The sequence below is a fragment of the Pseudophryne corroboree genome, chromosome 5 (assembly GCF_028390025.1).
Source record: "Pseudophryne corroboree isolate aPseCor3 chromosome 5, aPseCor3.hap2, whole genome shotgun sequence".
Classification (NCBI taxonomy): Eukaryota; Metazoa; Chordata; class Amphibia; order Anura; family Myobatrachidae; genus Pseudophryne; species Pseudophryne corroboree.
In genome coordinates, this window is record NC_086448.1 from 114,036,402 (window position 1) to 114,057,895 (window position 21,494).

Below are 21,494 nucleotides of genomic sequence, written 5' to 3' on the forward strand. Positions count from 1 at the left end.
TAGTTATGTGGAGAAACTATTGGTAAGTAAAAGTATTTACTTGACTATCAGGCCAATTTACTTTAACCGAGGCACAGAAATCGGGGGCTCTATGCAGATATTTGTAGCGCGTGTATCTTGGAGTTACAATGTAGTTTTACTTTGTCTAGTCACAAAGAGACAGCCTTCTTATAGTAGAACCAACTCACATTCTCAAGGGATGTAATCAAAGGGGTTACAATGACAATTTTAATTTTGACACCACAATGGTGAAAGTCATGTCTACTTTGCTAGAATGTCGATGTGCAATGCCGACTTTGTCAGAATGTTGACATTAGTGTTATACTGCGGGGTGGGGTGGTTAGGTTGTGGGGGAGGTTAGGCACTAGTGGGAGGATAATGATTAAGTCTAGTGGAGAAATACTTAACGGAACACTGGAGGATCAGAGGTCTGAGCCAGAAGTGATGGTCAAGTGACTGCCGGCACAGATGCCAGGAGCAGGTAAGTCAATGCTGGGCCACCATGGACGTGATGTCAACATTCTAATATGACAACATTTCATCTCTCTATATGATGTCTACATGGTCAATGTCGACATTCTTAAGTCAATGCAATGAATGTTGACATTCTCGTGTCAATGTGATGAATGTTGACATGCTCATGTCCACATATCATACAGAACCCATTCTCACAGCTAGTTTATAACAACCAACACACATAACTAGTGAATGGTTAATGCTCACTTTAAGAATCCTGGGTGTAAAGTGATTCATTTGGCCATAGCTGCATTGAGAACTGGTGGTGTCCGGGCAGGGATACAGCCAGAGGTGCAGACACATCACCCCAATGTGCACACTACCTGTTTTGATCTTGATAAAGCTCACCAGTGGTAGATATGAACCATTAGCATCTGCTGTGCAGGACTTGGAGAGTAATGAGGCAGAATCTCATTGTAACAATAATAAAAAAAAAAATCACAAGCATTTACAATGATAAGTTATTAAAGTGCTTTATTTAATAAAGCAGTTTCCATGTATGCGGGTGTGTTTAGCACTACAAGATACAACTTCAGTCTATCTCATCCTGCGCAACTAAGCAAAGGTTAACAAGAAGCTATGACATAGTATTGTAGACAAGAGCAATGTAATATTGTTACAAGTTCAAAACATAAACTCATTGGCCACAGTAAATGTTTCACGTTTTTGTAAAGGCTCAGGTACATGTTTGTACTGTATGTTGTTCTCTTGCTCATTAATCACTGTACCGTTGATACTTCCACTATGAAAAGAGGAATGGTTGTATTATACATCAAGAGTGACACTTTTATACTGGAACATTATGTGCTGATAATGCAGAAATAAATACATGGTGCATGTATACACGTAGCAATAAAAATATACATTCTGAACCAGATAACTAAAACTGTCCTAGTCAGATATGCCTAAAAGTAAATGTAAGAACCATGAGTGCAAGTAATAAGGTACCCATTGTGTAACCTCAGTGGGAACAGACATTTTGTGGCCTTTCAGTTTGGTAAGTCCTCATGTCCTGGTAAGGATGCATTTGGACAAACATTGGTACAGACCCCAAAATAGCTTTCCCTGATGTGTACACTGCAACAGAGCTTTTGGTGCCTATAATTACATTGCACAATTTCACATCGCCCCTGAAATGACAAGTTACTATGTTCAGCCTTGTGTACAGGATTATATATACCAATGTAAATGTTGAAGTCTCTAAACATACATAATGTCACATAGGGGGAGCTTGGAAAGAAAGTGGAGAGAGAGAACCAACCAATCAGCTCCTATCTGTCATTTTTCAAACAGCCTGTAACATGGCAGTCTGGAACGGATTGGTTGGTACTTTATCTCCCTCCAAGCTTTGATAAATCTCCCCCATAATGTGAAATATAATTTAAAGTATCAAAGTGTCTGTCATTAAAATGTAAATTTATGTTATTGAGATGCTGTAAAACTACATATATATTATATAAATATGGTTAGTCCTTATAAACCTAAATTTTATGAATATATAGATTCACATTTTGGGTATGTGATGTCACTTCCTCTTTTGAGTTATGCTGTTTTCTCTAGTAGTCAAAAGTCTACTGTCCATTTTTAAGCCAATGAAGGTGATTAGTCAATACTGACCCTGGATGTGGGGGACCTGTTTGGGACGATCCAGGGTCGGTGCTACCATTAGGTAAACCAAGGTGGTCAACTCAAAGAGACAATGGTTAGGGGGCAACAAAAGCACTGAATGGGCAACAAAATGTTACTCGTCCAGTGTTTTTATCGTCTTCATGGCACCCTCACATGAACCGCCGGCTGCTGACACAGAAGAGAAGCTGTGGCTGGGTCAGATATAAGGGGTCGATTTACTAAGCCTTGGAGAGAGATAAAGTATCAGCCAATCAGCTCCTTACTGCCATGTTACAGGCTGAGGGGTCTATTTACTAAGCCTGTGATGGAGATAAAGTCACTGGAGATAAAGTATCAGCCAATCAGCTCCTTACTGCCACGTTACAGGCTGAGGGGTCTATTTACTAAGCCTTGGATGGAGATAAAATACCAGCCAATCGGCTCCTGTCATTTTTCAAACACAGCCTGTGACAAGGCAGTTAGGAGCAGATTGTCTAGTACTTTATCTCCAGCAACTTTATCTCCAGCCAAGGCTTAGTATATAGACCCCTGAGTTTGTAAAATGACAGTTAGGAGCTGGTTGGACGGTACTTTAACTCTGTCCAAGGCTTGGTACATTTGCCCCTATGTCTGTTGTGGCATCATTTGTAGCAGCCCAGGCTCCGGTTGCCCTGTTGCTAATCCGGCACTGATCTGAGCTTTATGCCTATGAAACCATCAGGTGCTGCTCATTAATATGTCAGTGAGGAGTGTGTGCTATGTTATTGCCCAGTGACACGTTCCCTGGTTGAACAGAGAAGGAAATGCTGCCCACCCCCTTCCCATCTAGTGAGAAGGAGCAGAAGTCGGGGGTGCTGAATTCCACCGAGTGGTCGGGTGTGTGTGGGAAAAGGGGGGTGGTTTGGGGGCTCTGCCTAAGGTGTCCACAGTGCTTCTGTCAGCTCTGATGTTAACAATAACCCATTGGTTTTGTTATATGTACATTTCCTCATATGAGTTAATGTAGCATCTATGTAATCTCCACTCATAACAGAATGCAGCTGTGTCTCACCATGCGAAGTAAAAGTACTGTCCAAACTACCATTACAGGTGACAGCCACATGAGATGGATTATATATATATATATATATATATATATATGCAAAACAAGCCAGCAGGACGGCACTCTCGGAGACTGGATACAATAAACAAATTGACAGCTGAAGCTGGTGCGATGTCAACGTTTCAGAATTTTACTTCTTTTTTCAAGACAACCAGACAAAAAACACAAACAAACATATATACCTTACCCAAACCTCGTGCTGGCTGTGCGCTCCCGCACCCGTCGTGGACCGATGACGTCATTGGCTCCCGTCAGCGCCTACGGACCGGCATCACTAGGGGGCGGGGGCCGCAATGTGCAGACTATCACCATGGTGATGACTAAAAACAAAAGTGCATGACACCTCCGTGAGAGAGATCATAAGTGAGACCCTGTATTAAAAAGCATATAACACACTGTAGACAATTCACATAAACAGTTGTAGTATACTGAGGTCAGATGTGTTAGATGCAGTAATAACAAAACGCTGTCATAAATCTAATCTATAATAATTAATACTGATCTATAATGTAATACAATACATGCAGCGATTTGCAAAATACCATCTGCAAATATATTCTAGACTAATGTTAATCAATACTATAATGACATAATGAGGTTATCCTAAAAAGCTGGAAAAGGACAAAATTTCATTAAGACCATATGGTCGGACGGTCTGCAGGCAATGGATCCATCTGGACTCCCGCTGCAACAACTGGCGTCCTCGATTGCCACCCCTAATGTTAGGGGGTATCCAATCAATCATCTTATATTTGATGGTAGCAAGACTGTGTTGACATTCCTTAAAGTGCCTGGCAACCGGTTGTTCTGACCCTTTGTTCTCCAATGCTGCTCGTATCGCAGAGCGGTGCAGGGCTATTCTCTCCTTGAATTGCCTGGTCGTTTTGCCCACGTAGAATTAAGATTAAGTTCCCGTTGACCTGCACAAGTCGTTATGTTGTATATTACATCCGATGTCCGTGTGGAAAATTCTACGTGGGCAAAACGACCAGGCAATTCAAGGAGAGAATAGCCCTGCACCGCTCTGCGATACGAGCAGCATTGGAGAACAAAGGGTCAGAACAACCGGTTGCCAGGCACTTTAAGGAATGTCAACACAGTCTTGCTACCATCAAATATAAGATGATTGATTGGATACCCCCTAACATTAGGGGTGGCAATCGAGGACGCCAGTTGTTGCAGCGGGAGTCCAGATGGATCCATTGCCTGCAGACCGTCCGACCATATGGTCTTAATGAAATTTTGTCCTTTTCCAGCTTTTTAGGATAACCTCATTATGTCATTATAGTATTGATTAACATTAGTCTAGAATATATTTGCAGATGGTATTTTGCAAATCGCTGCATGTATTGTATTACATTATAGATCAGTATTAATTATTATAGATTAGATTTATGACAGCGTTTTGTTATTACTGCATCTAACACATCTGACCTCAGTATACTACAACTGTTTATGTGAATTGTCTACAGTGTGTTATATGCTTTTTAATACAGGGTCTCACTTAATGATCTCTCTCACGGAGGTGTCATGCACTTTTGTTTTTTGTTTTTAGTCATCACCATGGTGATAGTCTGCACATTGCGGCCCCCGCCCCCTAGTGATGCCGGTCCGTAGGCGCTGACGGGAGCCAATGACGTCATCGGTCCACGACGGGTGCGGGAGCGCACAGCCAGCACGAGGTTTGGGTAAGGTATATATGTTTGTTTGTGTTTTTTGTCTGGTTGTCTTGAAAAAAGAAGTAAAATTCTGAAACGTTGACATCACACCAGCTTCAGCTGTCAATTTGTTTATTGTATCCAGTCTCCGAGAGTGCCGTCCTGCTGGCTTGTTTTGCATATACAGTGTATTGGTCGGGCACCGGAGCATGCTGTGCATGTACAGTTAAGTGGAGTGCCGAACATTGGTGGTCTTTATATATATATATATATATATAGTTATTTCTTTGGCCAATATTACCCAGCAGGACACAAATTTTGAAAGCCCTTTAAAATAGATAAAATTGACTCTCTCACACATACAGTATATTTTATTTTGACACCCAATGAGCCAGCTACTAATGTACAGTATAAGATTGCCTCATCTTTTCACATCTTGAAAATGTATTTTGTTAGCAAAGACAGCTGGGTTTTATCTAAATGGAAAGATGTATTAACGGAGAAAATGACAAAAAAAGTTCCCTTTATAGTGGACCAATCCCTACTCATAGTGGAGGCAGCAAAGTGCGGACTGTATACTAAGCATCCTGTACATTAATTTGAGAACCAGGTGAAATTGCTAAAGCATGAGGCACTTTGTGCTTCTTGCCTCAGGGATGTCATTAATTCCTACTAAATGCTACACTTTAAATAACATCAGAGAGAAACACAGATTGATAATAACAGCATACTATACTTCTGGGCATAGACATCAATTCATTGATACACAATGAAAGCTGGACAGATCGGAGGCGTAACAACCAGCAATGAAATGATCAGGGAGAGCTTTCAGGACTAAACAAGAAACAGCGTTTCCTTTAATAAATATATTAGATGACTTACAGGAATATTGGTGCGCATACAAAAAGTGCTTCCCCCACTCTGACGCCATCTAAAATAACTTCTCAAATTCTTTAGCTTAAGCTATTGATGATATTACCAGGAGTATCTTAAAATACAATAACTTGCATGTAATGTTTAGTGGTTCTTACAAAAATAGAAAAATAATTGCATTACAGGAATATTTGTATGCATGTCCAACTAGAAAATAATGAAAGCATAAAACACAAATGGCAACACAGAGTATATACCACAACTAGCTTTCTATACATAGTCTGCAGTTTCATCATGAGAGCTTCAAATATGGCTGCATAGGTCTTTAAAACAAACTTCAAAATACTAGAGGACACAACTTACTATTCTTCCCTGGCAGGAGACATTTTGTTGGAGTCCAATAAATACCTGTCAGTGAATGTAAGACTCCAAGCAAATGACAATAAATATAGGACTCTTTGCATAACAAGGGGACACCAAGGGTGTGTACACACGGTGAGATTTTTTCTTCCGATTCTGACTATATAGTCAGAATCGGAAAAAAAGTTAGTGCAGATCGCAACGTGACAGTCACCTTGCGATCCCGATTCGATGCCGATGCGCGGTCGGCAACGAAAGAAAAGATAGCCAAAATTGACTTGCCTGCACAGTCTATCTTTTCTTTCGATGACGATCGCGCGGGACCGCGCATCGGCATCGAAAGAAAAGATAGACTGTGAGGCAAGTCAATTTTGGCTCTCTCTATAGAAGAGATAGTCAAAATTGACACTTAGCCAAAACCGGACATAGCCAGTATCGCAAGCGCACTCATTATGTGCTTGCGATACTGACTATTTGCCGACCCGGCCCCTGTCGCATAGTGAGAATCGGGCATAGCCCGAATCTCACCGTGTGTACACACCCTTACTATGTCTGGCCCTCCTATGAAATAGTGGTTTTTAAACCTGCTGCTTGGAGAACTGATGTTTGTGCCATTGTTGATTCTGAAAGATCTGCCCATGCCTTACTGTGCCACCCTTGATCAGCTTCGGAAAGAAAATGCAAGGATTCCCAGCAGCCTTCACAAAGTGGAGGCAGCCATTTTGTGGGCTGAGCCAATTTCCATGAGAATGACATCCCTAGGAACCAGTGACATCACAGAGACATGAGGCAGGACATGGGTTCAGACCACAAAATGGCTGCCCCACAAACTGAATAGCAAATTTTAGCAACTACAGTTCTGTAGCCAGTAATCAGAAAATATGAATCCTAAAAGCAAACAGACATGCAGCAAACAATGTATATATATATATATATATATATATATATACACATATATATATATATATACACACACATATACAAAGACCCACCCAAAGGAAGTAGTATTGTTTTTTTTTGGTAGGTGTTTTACAAATTATTGTGTGAACAATGACAAACATATATTGTAACAGTGTCTACAACAACAAAATTGAGAGACATAGGTAACAACACTGTAATAACTGTATGCATGCATAATTTGTTGGACAGAAAGGAAATTTCACTCAAATGTCACATTACAAAAAAAGCAGACTTTTATGCTTATTACGTGCCCATGGCGGGCATTGATGATTATTCTATGATTAATTATTCCACAGCAAGTTAGGCAAATGTTGAAATGGTTAATAAGGGAACACCATATTTTCTTCCTACATAATGATGGATAAATGTCATCTCATTTATTTAAGACTACTTGTATGTGACTTATTCTCTGCTGTCCCTACTGTACAGAATGTCAGAGTACTTCAGCGTGCAAAATGGCTGCCTCTGCAGGTGTGGGCACTTACTATTAATGTGACCATCCCACACAGACTGGTGTGAAAAAGAACACATGACTGACACAACAGGCCTTGGCTCAGAGGCAGAGTTGCAACGCATGAGCACAGAGTAAGGGCAAAATAAAATGCACAGGGCACTGGTAAATTGTAAGGCAATAAAACAAAAGATGATACCACAGTCATGAATTGTTATCTGGTGAAAAGAAAACCTTCTCCACTGTTTGCCTTAAATAGGTCCTGGTAAATTTAGAGTCCAGTCAGAAAATCTCTGCTGGGCACAGGACTATGGTGTATTTCAATCATCTGTGGAGGCTGGCCACACCCCTTCTGAAAACTGGCCACACCCCTAAGTATGGCCCCCTATCTCTGCATTTCCCCAGTGGGCCCTTCTTGCTACATTCTGACACTGCAGATGTGTTGCTGCTGTCACACCCTTCACAGCCCTTCTTGGTGGACAAGGTTCCGTGCAACCGGAACTGGGGGGTGTTGCATATCAAATTAATCAGTACAGTCTCACGAAGCTGCATCTTACACCTATTTGTAACTAAGATGACTTTTTCCGCTGAAAGAGACACAAAAAAGGCGATCAGTGCAAGTTGAGTTGCACAGGATCTGGTGGTTTACGAGCGCCAGGTGTCTCAAGCTGTATGGCATATTAAGGCTAGTTGTAAGATGCCACATCTGTAAATAAAGTTAATAACTGGGAAAGATAGAGACCAGTTAAGTAATAATAAACATGTTACACTTCTTACTAGATTCTCTCTGAGTCGATTAGGTGGCGGGGGTGAGGTTTTAATGGACAAGTTTACGTACTTCTCTACTTAATGAATGCTTGTTCTGCTGGTGACAGGTCCTCTTTAAAAATGTATATTTTCAAATGTGTGTACAGTGATTCAGTGACTGATAATGTTCCGTCATGTTCCAAACATGAACATTTCACCATATCAGCCTCTTAAGACAACCCCCCCTTCCCAAAATAAACAAGGTAGCAAAAAGTTAGAATCGCCAAGACACCGAATACATATTAATGTTCAATGTTGTTCTTTTTTTTCCTAGCAACATATAAACTCAACGTCTACTGAAGATATTTGATACAGACATGAATATCACAGACTGGGAACAGGAACAGAAATGCCCTCTCGCTACTATGTAAACAGTTGTTCTTTGTCAAAGATTCTCGTGTTTGTTTCAAAGCTATAGTATAGTATCAATTTCTTATTGAGAATGCCTAAAACTATACAAGCAAATTGTCTCTGTAACATATAGTGGGCGGTAGAGTGAAACTCCCAATAAAGACGTTGCAGTGCATTGTAAAGTGCAGGTTATTGTGGCATAAGTGTAAGGACGTACGTACACTGTCGTTATGGCATTAACGCTCCTAATAAGTTGAAATTAAGCAACACAGGTTGCAACGCTTGTCTGTATATTCAGGAAAAATTGTCCACCCATTCGTCCTGCGCCGCCGGCAGTTTCCATGCATGTGATGTTTGGAATTTGCAGGTCTAAAACATTATCCTTTCCGCTGTTATTATTGTAATGAATACTGACTTAACGATCTAATAAAAATAAAAAATAATAAAAAGAAAATAAACTGATCTACAGTTTACTGCTTGATACAATTTTAATAAACTTCACATGCATTTTGCTCTGCTGGATCTCAAAAACTTCATCCGAGGATTAAACGCGTCGTGCATCTGTGCATTATAGTTTCTGTGCAACTTTGAAAAGCGGATTAAGGTTTTTTTTTTCCTTCTTGAATTAAACATGAAAAAAGTAAAAAATAATTCAAACTATGCCAGGAAGCGACGGAAGTGAGTTATCTCCCACGCAAGTCATCTTTGCCAGAAGATGCAGGTTGCTGTAGGTCCTTCTCTGCATGATGAGTTTAAGTTACAGCACAGTCTTGTCTGTCTGGCTTTCCACCCATACTGCATCAATGTCTGTCTTGTCTGACCGGAACTTGTCTCTTGGTTGTCAGAAGAGGTTACGTCAGGATGTTGTTAATAAAGTCCAAGAATCGCTTAGAATACTGTTCTGGATTAACAGTGGAGATCTCTGCACCTGCCTGTAGTGGAAATATTATCACAATCACATGAAATCACAAGAAAAACAGTTTCTTGTACGTTAAACGTGAAATAAAGACAAATCTACTGTTATCGCTGTTAAAAATATAAACCATAATTTGTAATAACCCTTTCAATCCACTAAAAAGGTGTAGTGGCAGGGACTATATTTAGGACAGAGGAGATAGAGAGAGATTTGAAAATTTCACAGGGCCATAAAGTCTCTGCTCCACAAGTGATTGATCCAGCTGGCTTCTAGTACATGCTGGATGTCCTGTGGTGATGTCAGAAAGTGAGGTCATGAGGGACTTCCCTAGCTGATGGGTGACAATTGTAAGTGACCAGGGAAAAAGTTTCACCCATGTTCAATAGTATCTGATATCTTCAAGTCCTGGCAACAAGTGAGAAAACTGCAGAAGGCTGACAAGTGGTACTCTCTATCTTACATTGTACCATTGTATGGGGACAGTTGCTTGATGCAATTTATAAAGCAATGAAGGAGTCAGTAATTCTCTCTCTGGATAGAAAACTTTTTTCGATCTCAGGCTGGCGTGATGCAGTGAATGTAGCTCACAGAGAGATAATTCTCCCTTCCTCTGACAACAGAGGTCACTCTGGTGAGCAACCTGGGCGGCCATTAAGGCAGTGTTTTTAAATAGCTGGGAACTTTTATTTTTATTGTATTTAGCTGGCAGTTTTACTTTTATATTACTAAGCTTGACAATTTTACTTTTATTTTCTTACAGTGGCACTTTCACTTTTATTTCGTTTAGCTGTCACTTTTACTTTTATTTTATTTAGCTGTCACTTTTACTGTTATTTTATTTAGCTGCCACTCTTACTTTTATTTTATTTAGCTGCCACTTTTACTTTTATTTAGCTGCCACTTTTACTTTTATTTAGCTGCCACTTTTACTTTTATAAAGCTGCCACTTTTACTTTTATAAAGCTGCCACTTTTACTTTTATTTAGCTGCCACTTTTACTTTTATTTAGCTGCCACTTTTACTTTTATTTAGCTGCCACTTTTACTTTTATTTAGCTGCCACTTTTACTTTTATTTAGCTGCCACTTTTACTTTTATTTAGCTGCCACTTTTACTTTTATTTAGCTGCCACTTTTACTTTTATTTAGCTGCCACTTTTACTTTTATTTAGCTGCCACTTTTACTTTTATTTAGCTGCCACTTTTACTTTTATTTAGCTGCCACTTTTACTTTTATTTAGCTGCCACTTTACTTTTATTTAGCTGCCACTTTTACTTTTATTTAGCTGCCACTTTTACTTTCATTTTATTTAGCTGCCACTTTTACTTTTATTTAGCTGCCACTTTTACTTTCATTTTATTTAGCTGCCACTTTTATTTTCATTTTATTTAGCTGGGCACTTTTATATTTAACAAATGTTACTATCCAGTGTCCCATACACACAATGAAATAAAGTACTGAAATAAAAACAGAAATAAAGCATATCGGGGTTGCCTCCGTACCACCCCGACACCAAGTAGAACAGTTACCCTGTGGAACAAACCAGTGAGCATGTACAGAACTATCTCCACGCACGCTCAGTAAAATTAGCAGTGGAGGCAGAGAGGATTCTCTCTAGTTTCTGCCTTGCTCTAATGGCAACAAACAACAAAGCAACTCAGGAAGGTTTTTCCACTGGATTCTGATCAAATTCCTCAGATTAATAAACAGTGAATGAGTCACGGAGATAACAGGAAAACTTTTCTATTTAGATCATTAGTAAATAGACCCCAAAATATGCTTGAAAAAGTTGCACATAATAACCAATTAGATTCTAGCTATTATTTTATAGAATGTTTTAGATAAATGATTGCTAGAACCTGATCGGATGCTATGGGAAACACCGCTTTTTGTCCTCTTTACAAATCTTGATAAATCTACCCCTATAAGCCTGTTGTGTTATCCTCAGGGTTAGGAGAGGTTTTGCATATACAGATATGTCCTGATACACGCTTGCTGCAGTCAAACATCTTTCTCGGCCTGTGCGTCCTGGCTTGCACCAAGCACCTTTGTTGCTCAAGTGCTAAGTCTGCCTCACAATGCGAAGCAACAAAACCGCTTCACAAGGCTGCACTAACTTCATATGCGGCACTTGTATATCTGTGTGCGACTGAGCCTGAATCTGTACATGAAGTGCTTCCATGCAGCGGCAGCAGTGTTTTTTCGCACCATGGGGCAGATGTATTAAGCCTGGAGAAGTGATAAAGCAGTGATAAGCGCAAGGTGATAACGCCCCAGCCAATCATCACGGATTTTGAAAAATGACAATTAGGAGCTGACTGGCAGGTGCGTTATCACATTGCACTTACAGTATCACCACTTTATCACTTCCTTATCCCTTCTCCAGACTTAATACATCTGCCCCCATGTTCCATTGTTCTTCCTATACCAACTCAAACGCAAACAGGTATACAGGTGTCGCACATCCAAATAATTAGTGCAGTCGTGTGAAGCGGTTTCGTTGCATTGCATTGTAACAAAGAAGCACATTAGTGTAAAAAGATGCTTGACGAGGCTCACTTGCACCAGGCGTATTGAGGCTTGGTGTATAAGGACACATCTCTACTTTATTAGGACAGGTCCTATCCTGTTCAGGAAATCAAAAGGGGTTACTATAGAAGCTATGCTGTGTTACTACTGTGCTTTATTGCATATAATGTCGGGGTAGTATCGACATGCTGTTATGGAGCCTACACAGTTGTGCTACTTCTGGAATACTCTGGAAACACACCAAGGGAGGGAATACAGTACTTACACCGTGTTTAACAGTTTTTGCTGCATGCGCTGCTTTCTTTTTTGCGTCATAATGAGTTAAAATGTCAATAATGGCCATGAAGTACACCTCCTTCCTAGGGGCAACTGTCAGGGAATAAACACACAGATAATGAATCATTGTGCCAACAACTTACAGCCCGACATGGCCTATATACTAAATAAATAAATAAATAAATAAATAAATAAACAAACAAACATATATATAATTTTTTTTATTTCTAAATGCTGTGGACACATACTTCAGGCACCGCAGATGACTGAGTTCCGTGGATTAAAGCCTATTGTTTATATCTATCTACCTACATATATATCATTTCTTATCTAACGCAGCCATACATTGCAGAGGAAACCATGCAGAAATTGCAGATGTTGTTATTTACCTTCAAAGGTGTGAAAGCATTTACATAACCAACATAATATTTATTTTATGCTGAATGCCATTAGCAGATGCCAGTCATGTGTCATTTCTCCTCCCCAGTCACCCTATAATCACAGTACCTACTGCAACTGCTATGGAGTATTAGACAAATCTATTCATAATTGAAGTAACTGTGATTGGTAAAGACATTGATACTTCTTAGTAGCGAGGGGCTCACATGCTCCCTGCTGTAAAAATAGGATTTTAAATACCTACTGGTAAATCCTTTTCTCGTAGTCCATAAGGGATGTTGGGGACAGATTAGTACGATGGGGTATAGACGGGTCCAAAGGAGCCAGTGCACTTTAAATTTCTTCAACTGGGTGTGCTGGCTCCTCCCCTCTATGCCTCCTCCTACAGCTCAGTTATAGGTAAAACAGTGCCCGAAGGAGAATGACATACTTGTGAGAAGGAACATAACAATAAGTGTGGTGAGATTTTCACACCAGCACACCAACATAAAACTTAACCAGCAACATCTGGCAACATTAACAGCAACAGCTGAACAGGAACACATAACAGAGAACTTGCAGAAAGTCACCGCACAATATACCTTATTGACTACGAGAAAAGGATTTACCGTTAGGGATTTCAAATCCCATTTTCTCTAGCATCCATAAAGGATATTGGGGACAGATTAGTACGATGGGGATGTCCCAAAGCTTCCAGAACGGGCGGGAACATGCAGAGACATCTGCAGCACCGCCTGCCCAAACTGGGTATCAAACTTGTAGAACTTCACAAAGGTGTTCTTCCCCGACCAGGTAGCAGCTCGACATAGTTGTAGGGCCGTGACTCCACGGGCAGCCACTCAGGAAGAGCCCGCCAATCTTGTAGAGTGGGCCACTGTGGAACAGGTAAGGCTGCCGACGCACAGGCCTGTTGGATAGTAAGCCTAATCCAACGAGCAATGGACTGCTTAGAAGCAGGGCAACCCTTTTTCTGTGCATCATAGAGCACGAACAAGGAATTCGTCTTTCTGATCCGAACCGTCCTCTTGACATAGATTTTCAAGGCTCACACAGCATCCAATGCCTCCAGAGGAGCAATGGGTAAGAACTGTATGGAATCATAATAGGCTGATTCAAGTGAAACGCGGAGACCACCTTCAGCAGGAACTGCTGTCTAGTCCTGAGCTCCGCTCTGTTCTCGTAAAAGACCAGTTACGGACTTTTGCACGACAAGGCCCCCAATTCTGAGACACGCCTAGCAGAAGCCAGGGCCAGTAACATCACCGTTTTCCACGTGAGGTACTTATCTTCTACCGTCGTCAGAGGTTCAAACCAGGAGGACTGTAGAAAGCATCCAGATCCCAAGGTGATGTAGGCGGCATGAATGGAGGATGTATGTGAAGAACCCCTTGCAAGAAGGTCTGAACTTCAGGCAAGAGAGCCAACTTCTTCTGGAAGAAGATGGAAAGAGCTGAAATCTGGACCTTAATGGATCCCAGACATAAGCCTTTATCCACTCCAGCCTGCAGGATCCGAAGGAACCTTCCCAAGTTGAATTCTGCAGAGGGATATCTCCACCAGATATGATGATAGTGTTTTGACGTCACAGGTTTTCTGGCTTGCATCAAAGTGGCAATAACCTTTTTGGAAAGCCCTTTGTGAGCTAGGATGTTCCGGCCAACTTCCATGCCGTCAAATGAAGCCGCCGTAAGTCCGGGTAGTCGAACGGTCCTTGTTGAAGAAGATCCCTTCTTAATGGTAGAGGCCAAGGGCCCTCTACAGACATGTCCAGAAGAGCCAAGGGCCCTCTACAGACATGTCCAGAAGAGCCGCGTACCACGCTCTTCGGGCTCAATCCGGGGCAATCAAGATTGCGCTCGCCTGGGGGTCCCTGGTTCATGAGCAATTAAAGCAAAGCTTCTTGTTAAGATGAGAGGCCATCAAATCGATCTTTGGGCATCCCCACCTGTCAATGATCTGTTGAAACACCTGAGGGTGTAGTCCTCACTTACCCGGATGGAGGTTGTGGCAACTTAGAAGTCCGCTTCCCAGTTGTCCACTCCCGGAATGAAGATTGCGGACAGTGCTCTTGCATTTCTTTCTGCCCAGAGGAGTATCCAGGACACCTATCACATGAAGGTCCTGCTTTTTGTTCCTTCCTTGTCGAATGATGTACGCCTGTCCGACTGCACCAGGATCGCCTGATCACGGAGTAGAGGGGATGCCTGAATCAGAGAATTGCTGATAGCCTGAAGTTCCAGAATGTTGATCGGAAGTAGGGCCTCTTGGGCAGACCACCTGCCCTGGAACTGCGCCCCTTGGGTGACAGCTCCCCATCCTCTCAGATTCGCATCCGTCGTTCGGAGGATCCAATCCTGAATCCCTAAGCGTCGACCTTCCAGCAGGTTGAAGGATTGTAGCCACCACAAGAGAGGAATTCTGGCCTGAGGTGACAGCCGAATCATCCGGTGCATCTGAAGATGGGAACCGGACCACTTGTTCAGGATGTCCAATTTGAATGGTCTGGTATGAAACCTTCTGAATTGAATCGCCTCGTACGAGGCCTCCATCTTTCCCAACAATTTTATGCAAAGATGAATGGAGACTCGAGTAGGTTGGAGCACCATGTGAACCATTTCTTGAAGTGTTCTCTCTTTTTCCTCTGGGAGGAACACTTTCTGTGCTACAGTATCCAGTAGCATCCCCAGAAACAGGAGCCGCTGAGACGGTTCCAGGTTTGACTTATGCAGATTGAGGATCCACCCATGGTGCGACAGAAGTTGGATAGTGCGATCTATGTGGAGCAATAGAAGCTCTCTGGAACTCACTTTTATCAGGAGATTGTCCAGGTATGGAATTACATTGAACCCCTGGACCCTGAGTTGAAACATAATTTCCGCCATCACCTTCGTGAACACCCTCGGAGCTGTAGACAGGCCGAAGGGTAACGTCTGAAACTGGTAGTGATCGTTCAGTAGGGCAAACCTCAGATAGGCCTGATGAGTAGGCCAAATTGGGATATGTAGGTAAGCGTCCTTGATATCCAGGGACACTAGGAATTTCTGTTGTTCCAGGCCTGCGATCACCGCTCTCATAGATTCCATCTTGAATTTGAAAACCTTCAGGTAAGGATTCAAGGACTTCAGATTCAGAATGGGTCTCACAGGCCAGTCTGGTTTTGGTACTACGAACAGACTGGAGTGGTAACCCTGTCCTTGTTGTAGTAGGGCCACTGGAACAATGACCTAGGACTACCAACTTGTTTATGGCCAGTAGTAGCGTACCACACATATTTTCCAAAGCTGGTAAGCTTGATTTGAAAAATCATTGGGGAGGAGCACAGTCGAACTCCAGCTTGTAACCCTGAGAGATAAGGTCCCTTGCCCAAGCATCTTGGCAGGAACCGTCCCAGATGTGGCTGTAGCGACGTAACCGAGCTACCACCATGAGAGGCTTTGCGCCAGTAGAACTGGTGTTCTGGTCCTGAGATCCAGCAATGGCTGGTTTCTTAGGTTTCCCTCTGAAGCCTCTAGCTGTGTTGGAGGCCCCTCTGGTCCTAGATCGAAATCTGGAGGACCGAAAGGACTGAGTAGACGGTCCCGGGTTGGTACATCTAGCAGGTGGAGCCCCCGAAGGGAGAAACGTGGATTTACCAGCAGTAGCTTTGGAAATCCATGCGTCCAATTCACCTCCAAAGAGCCATTCACCTGTGAAGGTTAGAGATTCCACATTACATTTGGAGTCAGCATCAGCAATCCACTGACGCAACCATATGGCTCTGCGCACAGACACAGCCATAGCCGTTGTCCTAGCATTAATATTGCCAATCTCTTTAAGGGAGTCACAGAGGACTCTTGCCGTGTCCTGAATGTGATTCAGGAAAGTACAGTATTAACTAAGGTCATATCACCTGAGGTTGCATGGGTCATCTAGCAACCTGCAATGACTGGTCTTTGAGCAACACCTGCAGCAATGTAAATAGATTTTAGAGTGGTCTCAATTTTCTTATCTGCTGGGTCCTTTACTGTAAAGGAGCCCAGAGCAGGGAGAACTGCCTTTTTAGAAAGGCGAGAGACAGATGTCTACTGCTGGAGACTCTTCCCAGAATTTTCTGCCTTCAGGGGTAAAGGGGAATGTATGCAAAAACCGCTTTGACACCTGATATTTGTAATCTGGATTCTTCCAGGCTATTCTAAGTCATCCAATTCCTTGGAATCAGGAAATGTGACTGTCTAATGGCTGAATATTAGCATCCTCCAGGGGGAGCTTTAACACATCCCTAATAGCCAATATGAGGGGTTCAATACCCTGGGTAGGGGTGGAATCCTCACTTATGGGGTCCACATCATCCCCATCATACTGTATATCATCATCAGTATCTGAGAGGCGTGCAGGTAGAGCACGTTTTTGTGCACCTGAAGCAGACAGGGGGGGACGTGTAGCAGTTAGGCTAGCCACTGCTTGTTGCAGTTCCTGAGTCTTATTGGCATTTGCAGTGAGTTGAGATGACATATCAGACATCATAGTTTTGATAGCCCCCAACCAGGAGGGCTCTGGACTCTCCCCCACATTGATATCAGTATTCTGAGATGACTGACTACATTGTTCACATGATACTGAGCCAGATTAACTAGGAGAGAATCTAGCATTACATACACTGCATAACTGCTGTTTTACCATTGTGAAGCAGAAAAAAAGGAATAATACACACAACACAGCATTATATATATTACAGGCCTGCCCTATTGCATGTGAGAGGAGACACATGAGAGAGGACCCCAGCGCACCCAACGCTGCACAGCCCCAGTGAGGCTGTCAGCGTTTTTTGTGTAAACAACAGTGAGACTGTAATATGAAAAATCCCTCAGAGGGAAGTTACTTGTGCACAGATATAGCGTCTCTCCCCTTCTACACCCGGTACCAGCGATCCAGGGACTGATATGGAGGAGCTGTTGAGGCCGCTGCTGCTGCTATGCAGAGGAAGGCGCCAAAATGCAGCTGAGCCCGCTTTCGTGTAGCACCGCCCCCCGCCATGGCGCCAGAGCTACCATTGTATATTTATACTGGCCATGTCTCCCAATGTATGTAGCCTCACATAAATGCTTGGTACAACCGATATTAGCCAGTCTCACGCAGGGACTACAGCGTTTCCCCCCAAGGAGGGACCCGTACGCCTCACCCGCGCTTCAGCCACACATGTACTCACCACCGATGATCACCTTCAGGCAGCGTTAGGGGTGTGCGGCATGCTGCGGCTGCGACAGCCAAGGCGCCATGCCCCGCCCATCAGTGGGGAAGCGGCTCTGCACCTCAAGAGGCCGGTGACCGCTCCCTCCCCCCCCCTAACTCCCACGGTGTAGGTATGCTGTTGACCAAACAGCATACCAAAAGAAATAAAACTTTAAAAGAAATTGAAGAAAAAACTCTGGAGCTTGCAGAGTGTGCATCCTTTCCTGAGGGAACTTTTTCCTAAACTGAGCTGTAGGAGGAGGCATAGAGGGGAGGAGCCAGTACACCCAGTTGAATAAATTTAAAGTGCACCGACTCCTTTGGACCCGTCTATACTCCATTGTACTAATCTGTCCCCAAAATCCCTTATGGATGCTAGAGAAAATAGCATATTTTTTTTCAAAACCCAAAAAGCTGGCTTTAATCCAAGCAAATCATTCCTAACATATCCCTTTTGGCTAATTATGCATCGAGAACAGCTGGTAGCATAGACTCAGCCAGATAAATGGATCCATCTTGCATACAGTGGTTTTAGACTTATTAGATCTTGGTTCCTCAAGTGACCACGAAATTTCTGACCTTTTAGTTTTGTGAATTAATATTCATTTTAGAACAGAGTCATAAGAATGGAAGTCATTTGTGGAAAGCACCAGAACGTGCACTGTACAACTTCTGGATGCTCCACGCAGCAGACGTCAAGGGGCATGACCACTCTCCAGACCCAGGATGCGCCTTCCAGACCAGCACCTGTGTCTAGGTGTGCAAAGAGGTGTAATCACGCTGTGCATAAGTGAACACAACTTCCTACCACTTCTAGACAGAGCTTTCTAACAAATAAAGCTCATTGCTTACTTTATACCAATCATGATAGTGAGGGGACATCAGGGCTTGTATTACATTGCTTGGAGAGCGCACCAATCATGATAGTGAGGGGACACCAGGGCTTGTATTACATTGCTTGGAGAGTGCACCAATCATGATAGTGATGGGACATTAGGGCTTGTATTACATTGCTTGGAGAGCGCACCAATCATGATAGTGAGGGGACACCAGGGCTTGTATTACATTGCTTGGAGAGTGCACCAATCATGATAGTGAGGGGACACCAGGGCTTGTATTACATTGCTTGGAGAGCGCACCAATCATGATAGTGAGGGGACACCAGGGCTTGTATTACATTGCTTGGAGAGCGCACCAATCATGATAGTGAGGGGACACCAGGGCTTGTATTACATTGCTTGGAGAGCGCACCAATCATGATAGTGAGGGGACACCAGGGCTTGTATTACATTGCTTGGAGAGTGCACCAATCATGATAGTGATGGGACATTAGGGCTTGTATTACATTGCTTGGAGAGCGCACCAATCATGATAGTGAGGGGACACCAGGGCTTGTATTACATTGCTTGGAGAGTGCACCAATCATGATAGTGAGGGGACACCAGGGCTTGTATTACATTGCTTGGAGAGCGCACCAATCATGATAGTGAGGGGACACCAGGGCTTGTATTACATTGCTTGGAGAGCGCACCAATCATGATAGTGAGGGGACACCAGGGCTTGTATTACATTGCTTGGAGAGTGCACCAATCATGATAGTGAGGGGACACCAGGGCTTGTATTACATTGCTTGGAGAGCGCACCAATCATGATAGTGAGGGGACACCAGGGCTTGTATTACATTGCTTGGAGAGTGCACCAATCATGATAGTGATGGGACATTAGGGCTTGTATTACATTGCTTGGAGAGCGCACCAATCATGATAGTGATGGGACATTAGGGCTTGTATTACATTGCTTGGAGAGCGCTCTTCTGCTGCAACATAACACAGAGGTACGTAGTGGGTCCCACTGTAAGCAGAGAACGATGTTTGCTAGCTCAGATATGATGCACCATACACGTCCTTTCGCCCTCTGCATGGCAAAAAACCTCTAACAAACTCATTAGTTATCGAGTTGCACAATGGGTCCAAAATGGATTTTGCACTGTAGAGTGGCTGCTGTGTACTTTGTATATCACCTCAAGCATATAGATGGGCACCCCATGCCTGTGGCACAACGAGACTACAAACTATAGAAAAATTAATATAACATACCGTCGTGGCTTTTAATTCCGTATACATCAATAGTGGGGTCAAACTCTCCAGGAGCAAGTGGCCTTGTGCTGTTCAGTGTATTTCCAGGGCTGTCCGGTGGCGTGCCGATAGGGTGCATTCCATCACTTTCCCCTTCATCTTCACCTTCATTGTCCTCACTCTCCACATCCTCCTGCTCGGCTCTCTCCACATCATGGATTCCCACCAGTAGGCTGTAGTCCATAAGTTTCAGCTGAGCCAAAAACTAAGAGGGATAAATAGGATTATGAAGTTAATGTGCAATAGAGGAAGAACGCCTGTGATCCAATGAGGCATCAACAGGAGCACTGTCAAACTGGTAGCCCACAAATGAGATGTATTCTACAGTCCACCATTATTATGTTTACTAGGACTGAACCTAAAGGCAGATCATTTATCATATGTTACCATAACACAAAACAAGGACAGCCGTAGCTTGCACTAATGATGTACTGCTAAGGGGAGAATTAGCAAACCTTCCAAAGTGAGATGTTGCCCATAGCAACCTACAAGAGTCTAGTTCAGTGGTTTCAAACTTTCTCGAGTAATGCCCCCCTTATTGTCTCAGAATTTTTTAGTGGCACCCCAAGGCCAAGGCAAAGGTCAATTGATGTTGAGATTCTGTTGGAACTTTTTACGCTAATGTAACACTAGCACAAAACCAAGGTTATTCTAAAACCTCTGATGGGTCCAGCACTTGATTGAATCTTCACTTACAAGTTTCCTATTGAGATACTCATTAATACATTGATTAACAGAAAAAATATATAATTGTATGCCCACATTACAGCAAAAGCCTACATGCCCCCACAGAAATACCCTACATTGCCCCTATATGCCACTTTAGGACAATGCCCTCACAGAAATATCAAACATGGGCTCCATATGGTCACGCTACATAGATATGCCCCCCCAATAGTTTCCCACATGACTCCACATTGGCCCAATAGTACCCCTTGCTTCCTCAATGCCCCTTTCTTGCCATTACCTCCAGTACCCCCACAGACATACCCCACATGTGCCACATAATGTAGTGTTTTCCCATTTAGGGGTATATGCAATTGCGGTCGAATTCCCGAAATTGTCGAATTTCGGGTCATTTTCGACCAAAAAAAAAATTCGCCTATGCAATTCAGTGCTTTCCGACCAAAAAACGGACTTTCAAAATTCGACTTTTTGAAATTCGAATTTTTGCAAATTCGACTTTTCTGCAATGATACAAGTGCTGCAATTCGACCAAAGCATATTCAATTCAAGTTTGGAAATTCGACAGCAGTGCTTTTAGACAGCAAATTCGTCATTTTCAATCCGCCACACTTTGGAGGGTGAAAACAAATAAAAAAATTTTAAACATGTTTTTTTTTTTT

At 42.7% G+C, this 21,494-nt stretch overlaps 1 protein-coding gene across 4 annotated transcripts in view; it reads right to left on the minus strand.

The window, feature by feature from the left end:
- Positions 1-5,710: 5,710 nt before the first annotated feature.
- The window catches only part of LOC134927318 (phosphatidylinositol 5-phosphate 4-kinase type-2 alpha), a 261,728-nt gene continuing 245,944 nt past the window's right edge, over positions 5,711-21,494 (minus strand). For all 4 annotated transcript variants that reach the window (XM_063921582.1, XM_063921581.1, XM_063921583.1 and 1 more), the window contains 3 exons: positions 20,110-20,353; positions 12,396-12,499; positions 5,711-9,618 (listed from right to left, as the gene is read on the minus strand). In XM_063921582.1, coding sequence (XP_063777652.1) covers positions 9,538-9,618; positions 12,396-12,499; positions 20,110-20,353 — 429 coding nt within the window. In that variant the 3' untranslated portion in view covers positions 5,711-9,537. The remainder of the gene's footprint in view (positions 9,619-12,395; positions 12,500-20,109; positions 20,354-21,494) is intronic.